General features: G+C 39.0%; 1 protein-coding gene and 1 long non-coding RNA gene across 3 annotated transcripts in view; both read left to right on the forward strand.

Annotated features, from left to right (window-relative positions):
• The window catches only part of LOC143414277 (uncharacterized), a 52,514-nt gene extending 42,903 nt beyond the window's left edge, over positions 1 to 9,611 (forward strand). The window contains exons 1-6 of one of the 2 annotated variants that reach the window (XR_013094799.1): positions 3,340 to 3,427; positions 8,356 to 8,398; positions 8,519 to 8,558; positions 8,929 to 9,089; positions 9,253 to 9,368; positions 9,538 to 9,611. This is a non-coding gene — a long non-coding RNA (uncharacterized LOC143414277). Of the gene's footprint in view, positions 1 to 3,339; positions 3,428 to 8,355; positions 8,399 to 8,518; positions 8,559 to 8,928; positions 9,090 to 9,252; positions 9,369 to 9,537 lie in introns of those variants that run through there. The other variant, XR_013094800.1, reaches the window with a different exon arrangement.
• Positions 9,612 to 11,874: 2,263 nt separating this feature from the next.
• LOC101467667 (deoxynucleoside triphosphate triphosphohydrolase SAMHD1-like) lies at positions 11,875 to 18,353 on the forward strand. The gene is made up of 11 exons (XM_024806493.2): positions 11,875 to 12,015; positions 12,101 to 12,201; positions 12,322 to 12,430; positions 12,518 to 12,609; positions 12,705 to 12,820; positions 14,024 to 14,157; positions 16,775 to 16,804; positions 16,890 to 16,955; positions 17,085 to 17,189; positions 17,282 to 17,410; positions 17,593 to 18,353. Exons 1-11 carry the CDS (start codon positions 11,890 to 11,892, stop codon positions 17,614 to 17,616), a joined length of 1,032 nt encoding a protein of 343 aa, XP_024662261.2. The 5' UTR covers positions 11,875 to 11,889; the 3' UTR covers positions 17,617 to 18,353.
• The last annotated feature ends 436 nt before the right edge of the window (positions 18,354 to 18,789 follow it).

Below are 18,789 nucleotides of genomic sequence, written 5' to 3' on the forward strand. Positions count from 1 at the left end.
CAGCCAAGCATGATGATTGAGGAACTTTTGGCTGCTGCTCCATTAAGCATACCACAGAGGCTTTTAAAATGGGATTGGGTGTGACAGGAAAGCTTATCTGGTTAACCCTAGCCCTGAAAATACACATTTCCTCATCAAGTTCATAATTTCCTAACTTCTTTACTCCTCCAGTCTTTATTTCTTGCCTTTGAAAATACTGATTAACTGTTCCATTTTATAAATTACATTTCCAAAAATAAATACACCTAATATTTGACCACCTCCAGTTCACTGACTGTATATTGGAGTTTTTGCTCATTGGATGAGAGTGTTAGCTCCCATGGCTTGGGTTGGATCGGTTTTCTAATTAAAGAATTTAACGCACTAATTGGCAATGACAGCAAGACCCAGAGGGTCATAACTGGAAGGAATGCCCTGCCGCAATTTACCTAACAAAAAATTAAAAAGCAGGTTTTCAAAGCAGATTTGTCCAAATTTCCAGCCAGTCATAAGTGAGAAATAAAAACTTTAGTAAACACTTCAGTAAACGTGTTTATCCCACCCTAAAGCACACTAGCATATTGTTGCTGATTTTTTTGTTTTTCTCTTTACTTCACATTATATCAAGTAACTTGCTAAATTACAAAACTATAATTTTATTAAGGCATTCTTTCTAAGATTTACTAAGCAGACAAATTAGCACGATGTCACAATCACAAAAATACACCAATATGAGGCAAAATTTCTGTGGCTGATCTGCTGTTGGTAGTAAATGGTAAAAGCGAATGACTGAGAAGGCTGGAGAGAGAGCTTGGGTGGGAAGTGAGAGATTGGCAGCCCTGAGGCTTAAAGGACCAGCGAGTAGGAACTGGTGGCTACAGCTAAAAGTAAATACCCGTCACTTTTTTAAAAAACATTTATTTATTGGTTTTAACCGGTTCTACATGATTCTCTAGAGAGGAGTAGGTGGGGATTTCTAAGCTGTTACCTTGTGTGGTTAAGATACAATTTATTAATTGAAGAAATTTAAAAAAATGTTTGACAGGAATAGAAAAAGTACTTCTAAGTTGTTCAAAAGACATAAGAGTATTATTCCTAAATGTATAAGACACTTTTCTTATACCTTGATCGAACCAAAATTTAAAGCCTGCATCCGCCCTACCAGGAGGAAAGTTATTTCCAAATATCGGAGTAAACCTAGACAGTTGTAACATTTCTCCCAAGTAGTTATGTGTTTCAAACCAGATCAATATAGTGTTTTTCAAAAAGGGGTTCTTAGTTTGCTTATTTAGTGTCTTCCTGTCAGCTGAGTAAAGATATATGTTAGGGGGGATTTTGATTCTGTAGACTCCATAGAAACCCACACTGGAGTCTGCTCATTAACAAAATAAAACATTGCCGCTCTGATTTGAGCAGCCCAGAAGTACCACTATTTGGAAGTTGTAAACCCCCTCTTTGATAAGGAAGGTATAGTAATGAGATTCTGAGTCTTGGTCTTCTGTTATTCCAAATAAAGTTTCGGAATAGTTTTTGCAAGTATTGATTAAAAAAGGTAAAGATATTTTGGCAAAATTTACATTTTTAGTATATTAATTAGTTAGGAATCCACACATATCTTTCCCCTCTTCTCCTTCAAGGAGGCCCACCAAGCAAATATTATTTCTTCGGCTATTATTCTCCAGCTCTTCTACTCTTCTATTCTGTCACAGTACTGGGTCTGCAACCCAGTGTTTGCATGTGTTTTAGTTATATTTGTTGATTATTATATTTCATGGGTTTTGGTTCTGCTTGTGTTATATTTTTAGTCCTAGGATTTTGGTTTCTGTAATTTTGCCTTTCTCATGTTCCTCGTGTTGTCACGCTTGAAGACTGAAGTTCATAGCCATTGCCAAGGTAAATAACACACACGTCAAACTATTACATATGAGATCCTTCAGTTTAAGGTTTTATATAGTAGGTCACAGGTCTGTATGTATTAAAATGATTGGTCTTATGAGTATGTCAGGGGTTGACATTTGTTCAAACACAAGTAAGAGAAATGAGACAACTGCAGACCGACTCAGAGAGTAATTAGAAAACGTGCGCACGGGTGAATGTCTCTGAGAAGACAAAACACGGGTGAATGTCTCTGAGAAGACACACACACGGGTGAATGTCTCTGAGAAGACACACACACCGAGCACAGGCTGCTTGCTTTATTTATAAGGCAAAAATGGGTTACATAGTACTTCCTCTTTTAACTGTCAGGGAAGAGGTTAAACATTAAATCAGCTTATCTGATCTTTCACACACTGGGATAAGAATACAGAAGTATATCATGCTTTATCTGACATCACAGACACTGAAGTAAAGAATGCATCCTTATATCATGCTGTCAAACATCTCAGACACTGAGGTAAGTTTTCCTTTAACAATAGACTTGGTTAGGTGATTCTTCAACAATAGGCTTGGTTATGTGAAAATATATGAACACACAAAATATAAGGCATACTTGGTTAAAATATAAGGCACACTTGATTATATTGTATTATAGAGATTTGGTTATAATGTATAATGTAGAAAATCTCTAACAGAGTATAAAATGTTATCAATAAAATTTTATTAAGAAAGCAAAGTTATTTTCTGTTATTTTGCCTTTCTCGTGTTCCTCATGTTGTCACGCTTGTCTTCGTGTACCCTCTGACAATTCTTCGTCTCATGTCAGTGTATTCTGTTTTGCTTCCTCGCTGTCCTGTCATGTTTAATTAGTCCCAGCTGTGTTTCCCTCCCGTTGCCCGGTGCCTGATCACTCCCTGGTGTATGTTAGCCCTGTGTTTTCCTTTACTCTTGCATTGGTAACCGAACTTATGGCTGTGTGTCTCCCTGTGGGCCTCCTCATGTGTTTTGTTTTATACATGTCCCAGAATAGTGCTGTATTTTTTCCTTTCAGCAAATAAAGCTGTATTTGTGAGTTTAAGTCCTGCTTCCGTGAGTCTGCATTTGGGTCCTTTTCCTGCCTGCTGCACAAATCCTACACTGGCTGCAACTTAAATGTAAAACAGCCTTTTCTCAGTGCCAGGGTTTCTTTGTCTCACTGGGCTACACTACAAATATGGTCCAATGTAGGAGGTTCAACGTGACTGATGGACTTACTGTGTAGATATGGGAGGAGGGGGGGGGGGGGTTCTTCTAAGCTGACAAATACACAACTGTAATTAAGAAAGCAATATTATGTTTCTAAATATACAGCACACTAAATCCTATACACAGGTATTGCAGCAGTGATGTAAGCACCACACCCATAGATACACATACACAAATAGAAAGACAGAAAACACAGGGGCGGAGATTAAACATCAAATACATTTTATTATAAGGAGGAGAGATTGAAGTGCATAGCAGTCAGAACTTGACATCAGTAACAGAGACATCGTTTTCATGCAGACTGAAGTTCATCGCCATTGCCAAGGTAATTAACACGCACGTCAAACTTTACATGTGAGATCCTTCAGTTTAAGGTTTTATATGGCAGTTATTAAAATGACTGGTCTTATGAGTATAACATGTTATCAATACAATTTTAGTAAGAAAGCAGGAAGCTTTTTAAAAAAGGAAAAAGATGCAGGTATAATGTAAAGTACATTTGGCAAAATGTTTCCATCTTTAATGTTCTTATTTAATTTTTTTGTTCACTGCATCTTTAAATCAAATCAAATCACTTTTATTGTCACATCACATGTGCAGGTACATTGGTACAGTACATGTGAGTGAAATTCTTGTGTGCGAGCTTCACAAGCAACAGAGTTGTGCAAAATACAATAACGTAAACAAGCAAAATACAAGAATGGCTAATCTGAAACTAATAAATATATGTACAATATATAATAGTATACTTTGTGAGTGAGTTAGTGTTGGAATTTCTGCATAGTTCCATTTTGTCTTTTGTTAAGTTTTTGATATAATGTCAACCATTCTTAAAACATTTTGTGTTCAGAAGAAAAAAAATCTGAGTTACAAAAAGAGGAATTTATGTTTTCTGCACTGAACAAAACATTTTTTTTTCAACTTTATTATGAAAAAAAAAATCATTGGTCAACAAACAATCAGTCACTATAAAACTCAAATAAGTCAAAGTCAACAGAATTGTAGAAATGCTATTTCAGCTCAGTATTGACTGTTTCAAAAAACTGACTATGTTAATTCCACACATCATACAAAATTGTATAATAGTTCTTTTTGGTACAGCTTCTTGATCCACAGAGTTGTGGATCCAGACTCTCTCACCACCTCTCTTTAGTGATGTGTGAATCATGAACGAATCGTTCAATACTCGAGAATCACTTTACTGACTCGTGAATCATGATTCACAAGCTCAACTGACTTATTCACTGACTCATCCCTGTTGCTGTTAGCAAACTAATTTCATAGAAATATATCTAGCTGATAATTAAAATTGTGGAAAAAAAAACAACAACAGCCAGTTTCTTAACAAAAAAATTTCTGCTCTGAACTGGAAGAAAAAACCCTGAGTGGAAACTCACATCAAGACAATAGCTCATCAGTTCACAGTAGCATCACTCTGCTAACATACTAACAGAATCGTAGCATGAACGAATCACTCACTCACTCACCCCCTCCCTTCCTGTGCTGAATCGTAGCATGAACAAATAGGGGCCCTTTCTCAATTCTCAAGTACGCGAGTTCGTTCTCGGTGAGTCCATACCTGTCGAGAACGCATGTGAGTATGGACTTGCCGAGAACGTGAACACGAACTCGCGATTTGTACAATTGGGACACCAGCGTACCTGATGATGTCACAGGTCCAGAGTTTTTACTGCCGTCCCCTCTTAATTTAACTGTGATTAATATGTTATGAAGCTTAACTTTAATCACATCCAAACCGATTTACTCAGGAACAAATAAAACACTGAAATAAACCAAACATTAACATTTAGAAGTGATCTAAGTGACTTATATATCATGTTTAACCTCAGTAGCAAAAATAATGTACATGTATGCCTTAATATAAACAAACAGGTGAGATGTTAGAACACTTTATTTTTATATTAGTGGACACATCAAAAATTACAATAGCCAGATGCTGGGGTTTGGAAGAGAACTGAACAAATATTTAAAATATAATCTGATCATTTTGAAGCAGTCTTTAGAATCTCCACGTATTAACATGCTGTTTTTGTTAGCAGTGAAAATGTTTCCTCCTGAATTAAAATATATCTCAGCCAAGCCGATTTACTCAGGAACAAATAGAAACACTGAAATAAACCAAGCATTAACATTTCGAAGTTATCTAAGAGACTTATATATCATGTTTAACCTGAGTAGCGAAAGACCGTGGGGGGGTTGAAAACGATGTGCCGGGAGTCCGCCGATCTCGTGATCCTCGACCTTCCGGTCTGCTATGGAGCTGGTGGGTAACAGACGTCTCTGAAAACATCGGAGCACATTTGGAAATATATGATATCTTGATAAATCGAGCAGATATTTGAAGCTTACACTTGAAAATAACGTAAAAGTTCATTTTGCGACCCATAAAGAGTAATATTTAAAAGTTTGTAGCTGCATTCTGGGATATTTAGCTGTACCAAGTAAACACAAGTCACTACTGATGGATGCTCGATAAAATAGGTGGAGCGAGAGCACATCCGGAAATTTTTTGCGTTCTCGGCTTCATGCGTACTTTGAATTAGAACAGTACTTGGTCTCCAGCTGATGACATATCACGAGTACACAAGAACGCAAGAACGCACAAGTACGCATATTGGCTGTGTCCCAATTCAGGGTCTGCACGCTTGAAGTACGCATTTTAAGTGCGATTACGTCACCGCCACGTGACGACGGCTGTCCCAATTCAAAGTGTACTTCAAATGCATACTCCAAATGTGCCATCGATTTCCCCAAATATCAAGCGTGGTCCCATATATCCCACAATTCATAGCGCGGCGGTGGGTGTGGATAATTTTGCTGCAAAATACGGCAGAAGGGAGCAGCCGAAGAGTGAACTGTCAAAAGTAATTGAATATGAGCATTGCCGTTATGGGTTGCGTCCTTCTCCCATATGCTCTTCCAGTATTGCTCCGTCTCCAGCCTTGGTGGTGCTGTTCTCTTATTATTATTGTTCCCTTGCCACTGAGAGTACACCTTTGCTGGTTCTGTGGAGAACAGCTGGTTTATTCTACTGCCTTCTATCTCTCTGGTGTACCTCCTCAAGCGGCTGGCCAAGGCTGTGAGTCTTTGCTTGGCAGTTTCCAAGGCCTCAGGTATGGACAGCTTGCTGAATTTCTTATGCACCTTCTTTGTCGCACCTTTCTGCAACTCCGTTAGTTGGCTAACCTCCCTCCGTGCTACTTTGATCTTGCCCTCTAGCCTCCTTCTCCATGGAGGGTAAAATTTAAAAAATGACCATTTTTAAGCATCCTCCTTGAATGTTTTTTTTTTTTTTGCCGGTCCCGTTTGGCTCTTTTGCCATCAGAATTATTGTCTAAAGGCGAAGAAAGATGCCCAACAGATTTACTTTACCAAATCGACCATTCCAGCCTTGCCGTATTGGTCTATTTGATTCACCTTTTATTTATTTATTTTTTTTTTTATTGTCACTTGTTAAATACGGAACAGACTTGACTGGGGAAAAGAAAGTGGAGAAAGAAAGAGGGAAACAAAAACAGTGGGGAAGAGGAACGGTGATAAAGGGCAAAAAACAAAAACCAACAAAATAAGCAGACGAAAAATACATATATCAGTCAATCAATCACCTGGATCACCTGTTGAGAAAGAAAAAAGAGAAAACAAGCAGAGAGAAAAAAAAAGAGCAACATATTAAACAACATCATCGCAATGATCTATGTGAATATAACAGTAAATACTAAATATTAAACATTATTGTGCAGCACGTAAGATCGACAGCGCACAGTGTGCTTTGAGGTAGGAGCCAAAAAGGGTGTAGTTTGTGTGTGTGAGCACCTGTGTGTACACCTGTGAGCATGAGCGCGCTTGAATTTAAAAGGTTCCTTCATGTAATGATCTGCTAGAGGGTGTGGGGGGCCATAGCCCCGTCCTCCAGGGCATGAAGCAGGTATGGAGGAGATCAAGGCTCCAGACATCCAGAGGCCCTCAGAACACAAGAGACCAAGGAAGACCAACGAAGAGGCAACTGTGCCACTATCCTGGAAAGAGCTGAGGAGATCCCCAGATGAGGGGTCACTCAGCAGCCGCGGAGCAGAAGCCAGGGGGGGTTGCAGTGACGTGCCTGTGAGCTCCGCCGGCAGCCAGTTGTGCCAGAGTGACCGAGCCCCAGGCCCAGAGGCCGGGGCACCCCACCCCCGAAGTGGGCCGAGCGAGCCCCAGGCTCCAGGCTCCGACAAGCAGCCACCAGGAGTGAGCGGGTGTGTACCTGGACGCCCATCCCCGGACACAAAGAACCACCAATTCACCGATGTCTGAGGGTGTCTGCCACTGGTAGGGGAAGTGGTGAGGGGAGATAGGCCTCCATACCTTGGAGGGCCTGAGATGTCCCTAGAGAGGTGGAGTCTGATACCCAACCTGACATATACAGGGAGTGCAGAATTATTAGGCAAGTTGTATTTCTGAGGAATAATTTTATTATTGAACAACAACCATGTTCTCAATGAACCCAAAAAACTCATTAATGTCAAAGCTGAATGTTTTTGGAAGTAGTTTTTAGTTTTAGCTATTTTAAGGGGATATCTGTGTGTGCAGGTGACTATTACTGTGCATAATTATTAGGCAACTTAACCCTTTAAGACCTACCATAGAACCAAGTCCGCCAGAGCTTATATTATATTTTTACATGCTGTGGAGCCATTTTTGTGGCATCAAATGTCAAACATTAAGGAGGAAGCATGGTTTGGGTGTTTTTCTTGGATACAGGTGACTTTTACAGAGTGAGAGGCATCCTGAACCAAAATGGCTACCATAGCATTCTGCAGTGGCCTCTGGTATGCACCTAGTTGGTCAGGGGTTCATCCTACAGCAAGATAATGACCCAAAACACGAGTCCAGGCTATTACAGATCTATCTTAGGAAAAAAGAACAAGAAGGCAAGCTTGACAACATGGAGTGGCGAGCACAGTCTCCAGACTTAAACCACATCGAGCTGGTTTGGAATGAACTGGACGGAAGAGTGGAAGCAAAGCAACCCAGAAGAGCCACACATTTATGCAACAGTTAGGAAGACCTTTCTGAAGAATATTTGGCTTCTGATGTAGAAAGAAGGGCACAAACACATTCAACTGTTATATCTGTTAAAGGCAGCTGCTTTGATGAGTCAGAAGATTAGAAACTGTTTGTTGTTTATAAATAGATTCTATGATTTATTTTTTAACTTAAAAAGTTGTTTATTTGTTCTGTGCTTTAATTCAGAGAACTGAAGTGTCAGAGTTTCAATAAAAAACTGGAAGAACTGGTAAGTTCTCACACTTGACCAGTATTGAAAAATTACAATTACATTCATTGACTGTTTCCTTTTATATCCAGAATGCATGTTGTGCAAAACTGTAATCTTTGGTCATTTAAACATTTACAGCACTATGGAGAAGCACTTGAACATCAAAGATTTAAACAAGGTGATGTAACATGAAAGTATCTTCTATAATATGGTCTTTGGTCTGTGGTCTAACTTACTGTTGTGATTAGCACTTCATAAAAATGTGAATTCATAATATATGTGTATCATGTGTATATTTGTCTATGTAAGATATCATTTGATGATCTTTTTAGGGAAATACAATCTTTATATTTAACTCACCTTAGACATAACGTCAGTAGGCTGGCCAACTGCCAGTGCCTTGGTCAAAGGCAAGGTGACAGAAAATTTGACCTAGCATGAGGCACAGTGTTTACTCACCAAGAAGTGAGTGCTGAACGAAAATCTGAGACCAAGTCCTCCAAAACCCTCCAAGTTTGTCTATTTTTTGTTCATTTCTCTTCACACAGGTGTTTAATGATCCCATCCATGGCCACATCGAGTTACATCCACTACTTGTCAAGATCATAGACACACCTCAGTTTCAGAGACTACGAAACATAAAGCAGCTTGGGGGCGGTTATTTCGTTTTTCCAGGAGCATCGCACAACCGCTTTGAACACTCAATAGGGTATGTCCACTTGTTTACAGTCAGATACACTAGTAATGCTTTTCTTTCAGTGCTGCATGATGAAGTGTGTGTGTGTGTGTGTGTGTGTGTGTGTGTGTGTGTGTGTGTGTGTGTGTGTGTGTGTGTGTGTGTGTGTGTGTGTGTGTGGTTTTTGGTGATACAGGGTGGGGCACTTAGCAGGAGAACTTGCAAAAACTCTGAAGCTGAAACAGCCAGAACTCAACATCAGTGAACGAGACGTCCTTTGTGTGCAAATTGCAGGTCTCTGTCATGACCTGGGTAAGTGCTGCACGTCTTTCACTCTAATAGCATCAAGTTTATAATACTAGCCAGTGTAAAATAAAACATGCTTGGTAAAATGAAAAAGGCAAATGGTCAGTGTGTGTGTGAAGTATAACAGGAGGCATTAATTATTATTATTATTTTTTACATTTGTTTCTCCATGAAGGACATGGACCTTTTTCCCATCTTTTTGATGGAATGTTCAACCCCGAAGCAGACCCAGAACATAAAGACTGGAAGGTAAGAAAAAAAAAAATTTCTACTTTGAGACGCGACATAATGGCCACCCACAAAAATCAAATATATTTGAAAACACTGTCAGATGCCATCTTGAGGAAATAAAGTACACATGGCACTAAATGATAGAAACAACACAGTGTTAACAATTATCAGCACAAACAAACAAACAAACATGATTTTCTGCTAGAAGAAGCCATACCACTGTTATGTCCACGCTCATCATGTCAAACTCAAAAGTTGAGAACCTCTGGTTAAAACTGGAATACAGACAATAATTACCTCTATTAACCCTTTAAGACCTACCATAGAACCAAGTCCGCCAGAGCTTATATTATATTTTTACATGTTGTAGAGCCATTTTTGGGAGCATTTCAAGTTGCTATACATCAATACAACCATTACAGCCTAAATTTTAATAATATGCATGCATTAAGTGCATAGTAATTGTATAAATTGCAAAAAAAGTGCAATAAACTACAAAAAAAAATTAAATCGTTTTTGTTTTTTAACATATATTTCTAGTTAGAGAAATTTAAGAGGCTTATCCCTCAAAACTGTAAATACAAAAAAGTTGCACAAACTAGTTTCCCACCACAGGAAATTTATTTTGAGTGTCTGCACACCAATTTCTATACACTGCAGGAAAAACAAAAATAAATATTATACTGCAAATTTGCATCAAAATAAACTATTTCCAGCAGTGCAATATGAGTCCTAAGCATCCCAGAAACGACACAGAAAGTCATAAAGTCAAACATAACTTTTAAAAACACCAGTATAAGCTCATGAGGCCTTGATGGTAAAAAAAAAAATAAAAAAAAACTACATTTCCGCAAAAATGACGTCACTTCCGGTTTCGGGCAGGTCATGGCGGACATGCGATTCACGATGATGGACGTAGGAAGTGTTATGAACAGCTGATCGGATCGGCAAAGCGAGTTTCTGGAATATTATGTTTTTGTTGCTGCAAGCGCTTTTTATGCCGTTTTTGCAAAGCTATATGCAGTGTTGGGGAGTAACGGAATACATGTACCGCCATTACGTATTTAGAATACAAAATATGAGTAACTGTATTCCGTTACAGTTACCGTTTAAAAAGGTGGTATTCAGAATACAGTTACTTTGTTGAAATAAATGGATTACACTGCGGTACTTTCCTGTTTCATATTGTCGCGGGTCAAGACTGTTTGGGTTTTGTTTGACAGCTACGTTCTGTTGTTCCAGGCGGCAGCGTTACGGTTGCCATGGTTACAGGGCGATGCTCTCTCTCTTTCTGCGACCGTGTGTTTCCTGGGTGAAAGAGCGCCTTTTCGTTGTTGTTGTTGTGCTAAGCTAACAGGCAGAATGCTACAAGCATAGCTCTAAAGAATGTAGCATCATGGGCAGTGTAGTCCGTGTTGCAGGGAGAATAGACTGCCATACACGTTATGGGTCTGTGAGCGCGAGGAGGGAGAAAAAGGCGAGTGGAAAGGTACGAGTTGTCGTCGAGGAAAAACGGGAGCTGGAAGCATGTAAATATAATAATAACCACTGCAGCCAAGAAGAGTGCCTGACGAGCCCAGTTAGCTATTAAGACTCGACTGTACACCGTGTTCGTGTTTTCCTCCGAAAACAATAAGTTCCGTTGGAGCAGCCTTTCAACGCCTCTCTCTGTCTCTCGCAAGAAAAATTGACCCACACAACAAAGTAAAGCTATTTTTCGGCTATGAGCCGACAGGGACCCCGCCGTATTAGTCAGAGGTCCCTTTACTACAGTTCGGAGTCGCGGACCTTCAGTAATAGTAATAAATCACACAGCAATAGTACATTCACGTTGTTGTAAAAAGCATGATAATATATTAAGTAATCCAAAGTATTCAGAATACGTTACTCTCATTGAGTAACGTAACGGAATACGTTACAGAATACATTTTGGGGCATGTATTCTGTAATGGAATACATTTTAAAAGTAACCTTCCCAACACTGGCTATATGTGGAAGGAAACTGACCTAGGACAAGCTGATGGCATAAGATGTAAGTACAACTCCTCCGGTTTCATATGCAAAAAAATTATTGCGCTAGCTCATATGGTTGCAGTGCTACCGTGATTTAAAAATAGTTACGCAAAACGGAGCGTGCCCGCTCTGACCGGTTTTAAAGGGTTAAGAGATGGTCATGTGCTCAAATTTGATTCTGTATGTTGTATCTGATCATTTTAAACGTTCAACCATTTGAATTCTGTTCTTAATATAAACAGTAATAATGTATCTCTTGCAGCATGAGGATGCCTCTTTAGAGATGTTTGATCATCTGGTGGTGGCGAGTGATCTGGCACAAGAGATGGAGCGTTATGGACTGATACTCCCACCTGACCTGACATTTATCAAGGAGATGATTAAACCTCTAAAGATTGATGACGCTGAGGTACTGGCCAGTTACTGTCTGAATATTATGAAACCATTCGTTATCATCGCTGTCACGAACGTCAATTCTGGTGTCGTCTCCACAGTGGCCGTATGAAGGTCGAGATGAGAATAAATCCTTCCTCTATGAAATTGTGTCAAACAAGCAAAATGGGATTGATGTGGACAAATTCGACTACTTTGCCAGGTGGGACTTGTGTTGATGACAAACTCAGTATTTCTATCTACAGCAAGTCTTAAAGGTGTTTTGGAGGGTTTACCATAATAAATGTAATTAAATTGATGCATGTCCTCTCTCCTATCTCAGGGACTGCCACCACCTGGGCATCCGGAACAACTTTGACCATCAACGCTTCATCATGTTTGCCAGGGTGTGTGATGTGAATGGGAGGAAGCACATTTGCTCTAGAGACAAGGTGTGGATCCCTGCTTTTTATCAGTTTTTAATGAGTAATTCATTATCTGATTGGCTGTGACTAAACTATAGGCGATGGTCTCAACAGGAAGTGGCAAACCTGTATGACATGTTCCACACAAGGAACTCTCTCCACAGAAGAGCCTACCAGCACAGAGTAACCAAGAGTGTAGAAATTATGTAAGTACCAACTGTGTAATTCTATTGTAAGACAACATTTATTTCATCTACAGAGTTCCCATAAAGTCATATACTGGGTCTTTTTTTTTATCCAGGATCAAAGACGCCCTCTTGAAAGCAGATCAGTACATCCTGACTAAAGGTTCAGGAGGGACAACGTTCTGTCTCTCCAAAGCTAAAACTGACATGGAAGCCTACACAAAGCTGACAGGTAGTGGAAAACATGCTCTACATATTTCCTTTTAAAAAAATACTAAAATGTCTATACATACATGTTCTGTCAAGTGATTTGTCTTACTTTGAAATAATTCTACTATCTCATTGATTTTAAGTGTTTTCAGTGCAGGATAGATAGATAGATAGATAGATAGATAGATAGATAGATAGATAGATAGATAGATAGATAGATAGATAGATAGATAGATAGATAGATAGATGTTGTTCTGTCAAGTAAGTAATTTAATTATTTTTTTTGTTGTTGTCCCGTTTGGATCTTTAGCCATCAGAATTGTTGTCTTAAGGCCAAGAAAGATGCCAAGCGGATTTATTTTACCAAGTGGATCATCATGGCCTTGCCATATTGGTCCATTTGATTGGCCTTTATTATAATTATGAATTTATTTTATTTTATTTTCGGTTGCTACAAACGGGACAGACATGACTGGGGGATAGGACAGGGAGAAAGAATGAAAGAAAGAGGGAGAGAAAGAAAAACAGAGGGGAGAAGAGACGGTGAGAAAGGGGGGAAGAAAGAAAGAAAAACAAACAAAACACCTGGATCACCTGTATGGAGAAAAAAAACAGAAGAGAAAACAAACAAAAAAAGAGCAACTTGCCTGTCCAAAACATGAAATGGACACACATGCAGACGTTGCATTGCCAATAATCTTATATAATTCAAGAATTTGGTAGTGAACAAAAACATATAATATGTATGTAAAAATGTATGTAAATGAATTAACGTCTGTTTAAATGCTTACCAATGATTATTTTCATGTTGGTTTGAAGTTGAAAAAAAAAATCTCACTCTGCTGTTACTGCAGTTTATTGCAACTTACTGCAACTTCTGCATTTGTGTTGTTGTTTTTTTTTTCACGCTTTGGAGATGCACAGCGTGAAAAAAAAAAACTGTTGACTGGCGTGACTATTACAGGATTTGCCATGATGTCAGGTTGATTCTTCAGTATGACGGATACGTCTCTACTAGTTTATAGTAAACTGTAAATTTATTTATTTAATACTGCAGTATTACTAATGCTTTGCTTGCTTTATCGCTTGCTTATTTTGTTTTGTTTATTAATGTTAATCAATTTTTTGTGTGTCTTTCTTTATATGACATTACTGATGAACTTGTGAATGTTTCTTTTGTTTACTTGAATTGACCTGATCTTAACTTTGTCTGTTTACTCTGCAGATCAAATGATTGAAAGAATACTCCACCCTTGTTCTTGTTCAAATGAATTCACTCCCTCTCCTCTGGAGGAAGCAAGGATGATTCTGCAGAGGATCATGTCTCGAGACCTGTACCAGTTTATGGGTGAAACCAAGGTGTGCAATCAGGGATGGACTGGGAAAAAAAATTGGCCCAGGCTTTTTTGGCCCACTTACTTCTGCATATCACCTTTAAAAACTATTTATCTTGCTTTGTTATCGTTTAGTATCATTTTTTTCAGCACAACCTCATATTTCTGAATTTACAGTTAGTTTTTCATTGTGACACAATTACCATAATTGATCTAAAATCAGACAAAAAAAAAAATCTGAGTAGAAAAAGGTTATATTTTTTACTGTAACAACCACAAACATGTTTAACAGATCACAACTTGAAATGTAAATATAAATTGTAAATTTATAAACAAACGACAGTTATTGCAAATAGCTATTTGCAACTATTTGCAGCCATGGCGTTCTTTTATAGCCATTTCAAACTATTTACAGAACAATCTGGTGTTCTGCATCAAATAAGATGTACATTTTTCCACCAATAGGAAAGGGGTGTTTTTTATTTTATTTTATATTTGTTTGGTCATAAGCAGAGAGTGCTTGCTAGCGCTGTCCTTAGATGTAAATTTGACAATAGCATTCAGGAAAAATGCGAACATTTTTTTTATCATGGCTCTGGTTTTACGTGTTCTTGTCAACACAATTTAAAAATTAGTATATAGTCTGAATACCTCACTTTACACACAAAAATGGACACTGAGGCTTGTCTTGGGTTCACATGACATCTTGTTGCTATGTCATCTTAAATTGGTCATGTTACCATGGTTTACTAGTTTTCTTTCTCAGCCAATCAGCAGCACTTGTGCAATTGTTTCGCCCCCATAGCTCCCGGTAAGCTGTAGACAGCTTCAACTGTCTGTGTGTTTACAAATAGTAATGCGTCCGTGCAGCATTTTCTTTTTAGTAACGGTAACAGCATTCTAACAGTAGAAATAGTAATGAGTTAGATTACTAGTTACTGAAAAATGCTGTTATTCTCATCACTGCTCTTCTCTTCCCCACCTCTCCACAGCTGGGGCGATAACAGTGCAGCAGCTAACATGGTGGTTGATTTGACTCATTTTGCTGCATCTGTTAGTTTATTTTTATTGTTTTCTCTCAGGTGTGGACCAAAACAACTGCACCAAGACCCTGTGGCTCCATCAGATGATCTCATGACTCATTGAGTGACACCACTGACCAGTCAGTTGGTGGCATGAGGTCTGACCACATCACATTTTAGTACCTGCTCAGATCGCTTTGAACCCTGACTGAGCAGGCGCTATTTTAGTACCTGGTACAAGGTACTATGACCTAATAGAAAACCCTGAAAACTGTGGCGAGTAGATCCAATTAGGTACTAATAAAAAGGGGCTTTTGGAGAAGGTTCGTACATAATTCAAACTCAATCCCAACAGACTACCAGGTGTACATTGAGAGTTTGAACTAAAAAGCTTCTGTAAGATTTACATTAGAAAAAAGGCAGGAAATTACTGTAGATGTGTAAAGGCCTGTACAGGCTAGTATCTAGCCGTAAAATAAATGGAAATTGTCCTCTGGGAAATTCCTCCGGGAACTGCCTGCATACTCCCGCCACATCAGGACTGATATTGTCATGCACCAGGAGGAATCCAGGACCCAATGCACCAGCATAGGGTCTGTAAGCGTGGGACTTCAACCCAAGATCTGTTGCATAACCTGTAGAGGTTTGTGTGTCTCTCCATGGATATGCCTCCCTAGACCATCACTTATAAACCCTCAAACTGGTCATGCTAAACAATGTTACAGGCAGCATCACATTTTCCATGGCTTCTCCAGACCCTTTCACAGCTGTCCAATGTGAGCCTTTCTTATGCGTTCACCTCTCATCTGTGAAAAGTGCCGGGTTCCAGTGGTAGACTTGCCATTTCTGGTATTTAATGGCAAATGCGTGGCGCAAAAGAGCAGATACTGCTCTGGACAGGACCTTCTATGGCGCTTTCCTGCTCTCCTAGAGTTACTGCTGTTAATGCCCTGGATTCTCCTCCATTCTCTTGAGACTGTACTGGAAGACACAGAAGAACATCTGGCAGTGGCTTGTATTAATGTGCCATTCTGGAGGATTTGGACAGCCTCTGTAGGGAACATGTATTGCATCAGTCTTCCAGTAGTGACACTGACCCTTGCCAAAAGCAAAACTAGCCAAAAGCAGTGAGCCAGCCTGACGCAGGGCTTATGCAGAGAGACAGACAACCATACCCACCTGCGGGCAATTTAGATTCCCCACTTAACCTAACCCCACTACTTACATGTCATTAGACTGTGGGAGGAAGCTGGAGTACCTGGAGAAAACCTCCAAAAGAACATTAAACTCCACACAGAAAGGTCCCGGCCAGATGCAAAGTTGAACTCAGGACCTTCTTGGTGTGAGGGAACAGTGCTAATCACCACGCCACTGTACTGCCCGATGTTCTCAATATTTGAGACAGAGTTAAGCTGAATTCATCGTAGCTGATCTTGATACCATTTTGAAACCATTTAAATCCTAAGTGAGTCATTCATAGTCACCTACATAATAGCTTATTAGCTCAGTTTAACCTCCATTTTATTTTATTGCTGGAAAACATCCAGTTGATTACAATATTTGTTGTGTGTGAGTGCGCTAAAAAAGAGAGATGATGTGACTCTTCTCTCCCTTTCTCAGCTCAAGAAAGAAGACCAAGAAGAAATACAAGTAAGAGTGAAAAGTGATCATAAAAAGAGATCAGCAAAACAATGATAACACATTGACAGCACATGTTCTCTCCTCCATCTGTCAGAAGATGAAGGACAGCTTGGAAAATGAACTGGTTAAAGTCATTCCAAAAGACAACTTTGAAATTAATGTGAGTTTTTATTCTAATTATACTCAGTAATTAATTCTTAAAATCTTGGCTTTTGTTTTGTTTTTTTAGCTAAATTGTGTTGCCAACCTCGACTGAGTCATAATGTACATGTGAACACTGCTCGTTTAGGTTGTCACTTTGGACTATGGGATGAAAAACAAGGACCCCATCAATACAACATATTTCTACACTAAGGCTAACCCTACTGAAGCATTCAAGATTCCCAGAGAACAGGTCAGAACTACTGCATGTCTTTGCATGAGCTGTGTGTTCTTTCTGTAGATGTCTCTGTAAAACAGCTTTTATGTTACTGTCCTTGTTGTCAGGTGTCCAAGCTTCTCCCAGTGTGCTTTGCTGAGAAGATCCTCAGAGTTTACTGTAAGAACTCAGCGAGTCTGAGAGATGCTAAGTTCTGCTTTCAAAGCTGGTGTCACGAAAATGACTTTCTAACTGAGGTAACACTTTATTCTGTTTGATGGCAGTGGGAGGCATTACCATGTTACAAGCAATGTGATGAGAACATAAAGAAGAAAGCTGCAGTTAAACCTGCATATAGTGTCAGAGCCTCGAGTTAGCATTACACTTTTGACCTTTTGGTTGTACTAATGAACTTGTCTGTGTCCTTTTATATCTACAGGATCGAGACAGAGCAACTCCATGAAATGAAGATGGGAAACACTGAGAAATTAGGTTTTTTGTGTTACTGCAGAGAATTAAAAACAGGTAAATCGACAAACTAAAGTAGTTTGATGATTAAATTATTTATCACACATTTTCACAATAATCAGACTATATAGCTCAACTTGGCTCAATGGTTTGGATAAAGGCTACTGCTATGATTTGAAAAATCATTATTTATTATATAACATGACATGGTCTCTACATGACAATTTACCAAAGGATAACAGAATCTTTCTGCTGTTTCCTCTTTAGATTTGTTTACTGCTGGTTTCTGGTCCATTCAAAATAAAGTTACTTTTCTCTTTGTTGTGTATTATTTTAAAGTAACGGCTTTTGGAACATAAGAGGGAACTATTATAAAGATACTATATTCTTAAAAATCGCATAGATTTCACTATGCTACTCATCCCTGCTGGTTAGTGTTGGAAAAAAGCATCTAGAATGCAAAACCTAATGGAGCCGGGTAGCACGAGCTCTCATTATGAAACTGACTTAACAGACATTTATAGCAATTTACATTGTATGTGATTTTTCAGTGGTCCATAGTGGTGCTCTTGGAGGAGTGGAGTTTAGGTAATAATTATTATTGTTCAGAGAGATCAAGTCCATTTGCTGTTAGCCCTTTTGCCACAGCTGAGGTTTAGACACCAGAAACCTTTGTAAACTTTGTAGGAAATGAAAGATTACAAGAACTGTGTTGAAGAGAGGCTGGACAGTGTCACAGGACAGCCACAAAAGCTTTTGGCACACTTTAGATGGTTGTGCTCCAACTTACGAGCAAACCAGGTGCACTGCAGTCACAAAGTTGAGAAGAATCTTTATAACATATATCAGACCACATGTGTTTTGTAACATGTTTTTGTTGTAAAATTTCAATATTCCTGTGATCTGTGGCTGATGTGCACTTACAAGCTCTTGGCCAGAGCTAGTGAATGCCAGGTGCTGTATCAGTAAAGTGTGTGGTGCTGATATTATATGGAAAATCAAAAACTGCTACAACCATCAGTGTCTCGGTGTCATCCAGGTGACCAAAAAGTTCATTCTGTTCATCTAGCATATACAGGGAGTGCAGAATTATTAGGCAAATGAGTATTTTGTCCACATCATCCTCTTCATGCATGTTGTCTTACTCCAAGCTGTATAGGCTCGAAAG

The sequence above is a fragment of the Maylandia zebra genome, linkage group LG20 (genome assembly GCF_041146795.1).
Source record: "Maylandia zebra isolate NMK-2024a linkage group LG20, Mzebra_GT3a, whole genome shotgun sequence".
Lineage (NCBI taxonomy): Eukaryota > Metazoa > Chordata > Actinopteri > Cichliformes > Cichlidae > Maylandia > Maylandia zebra.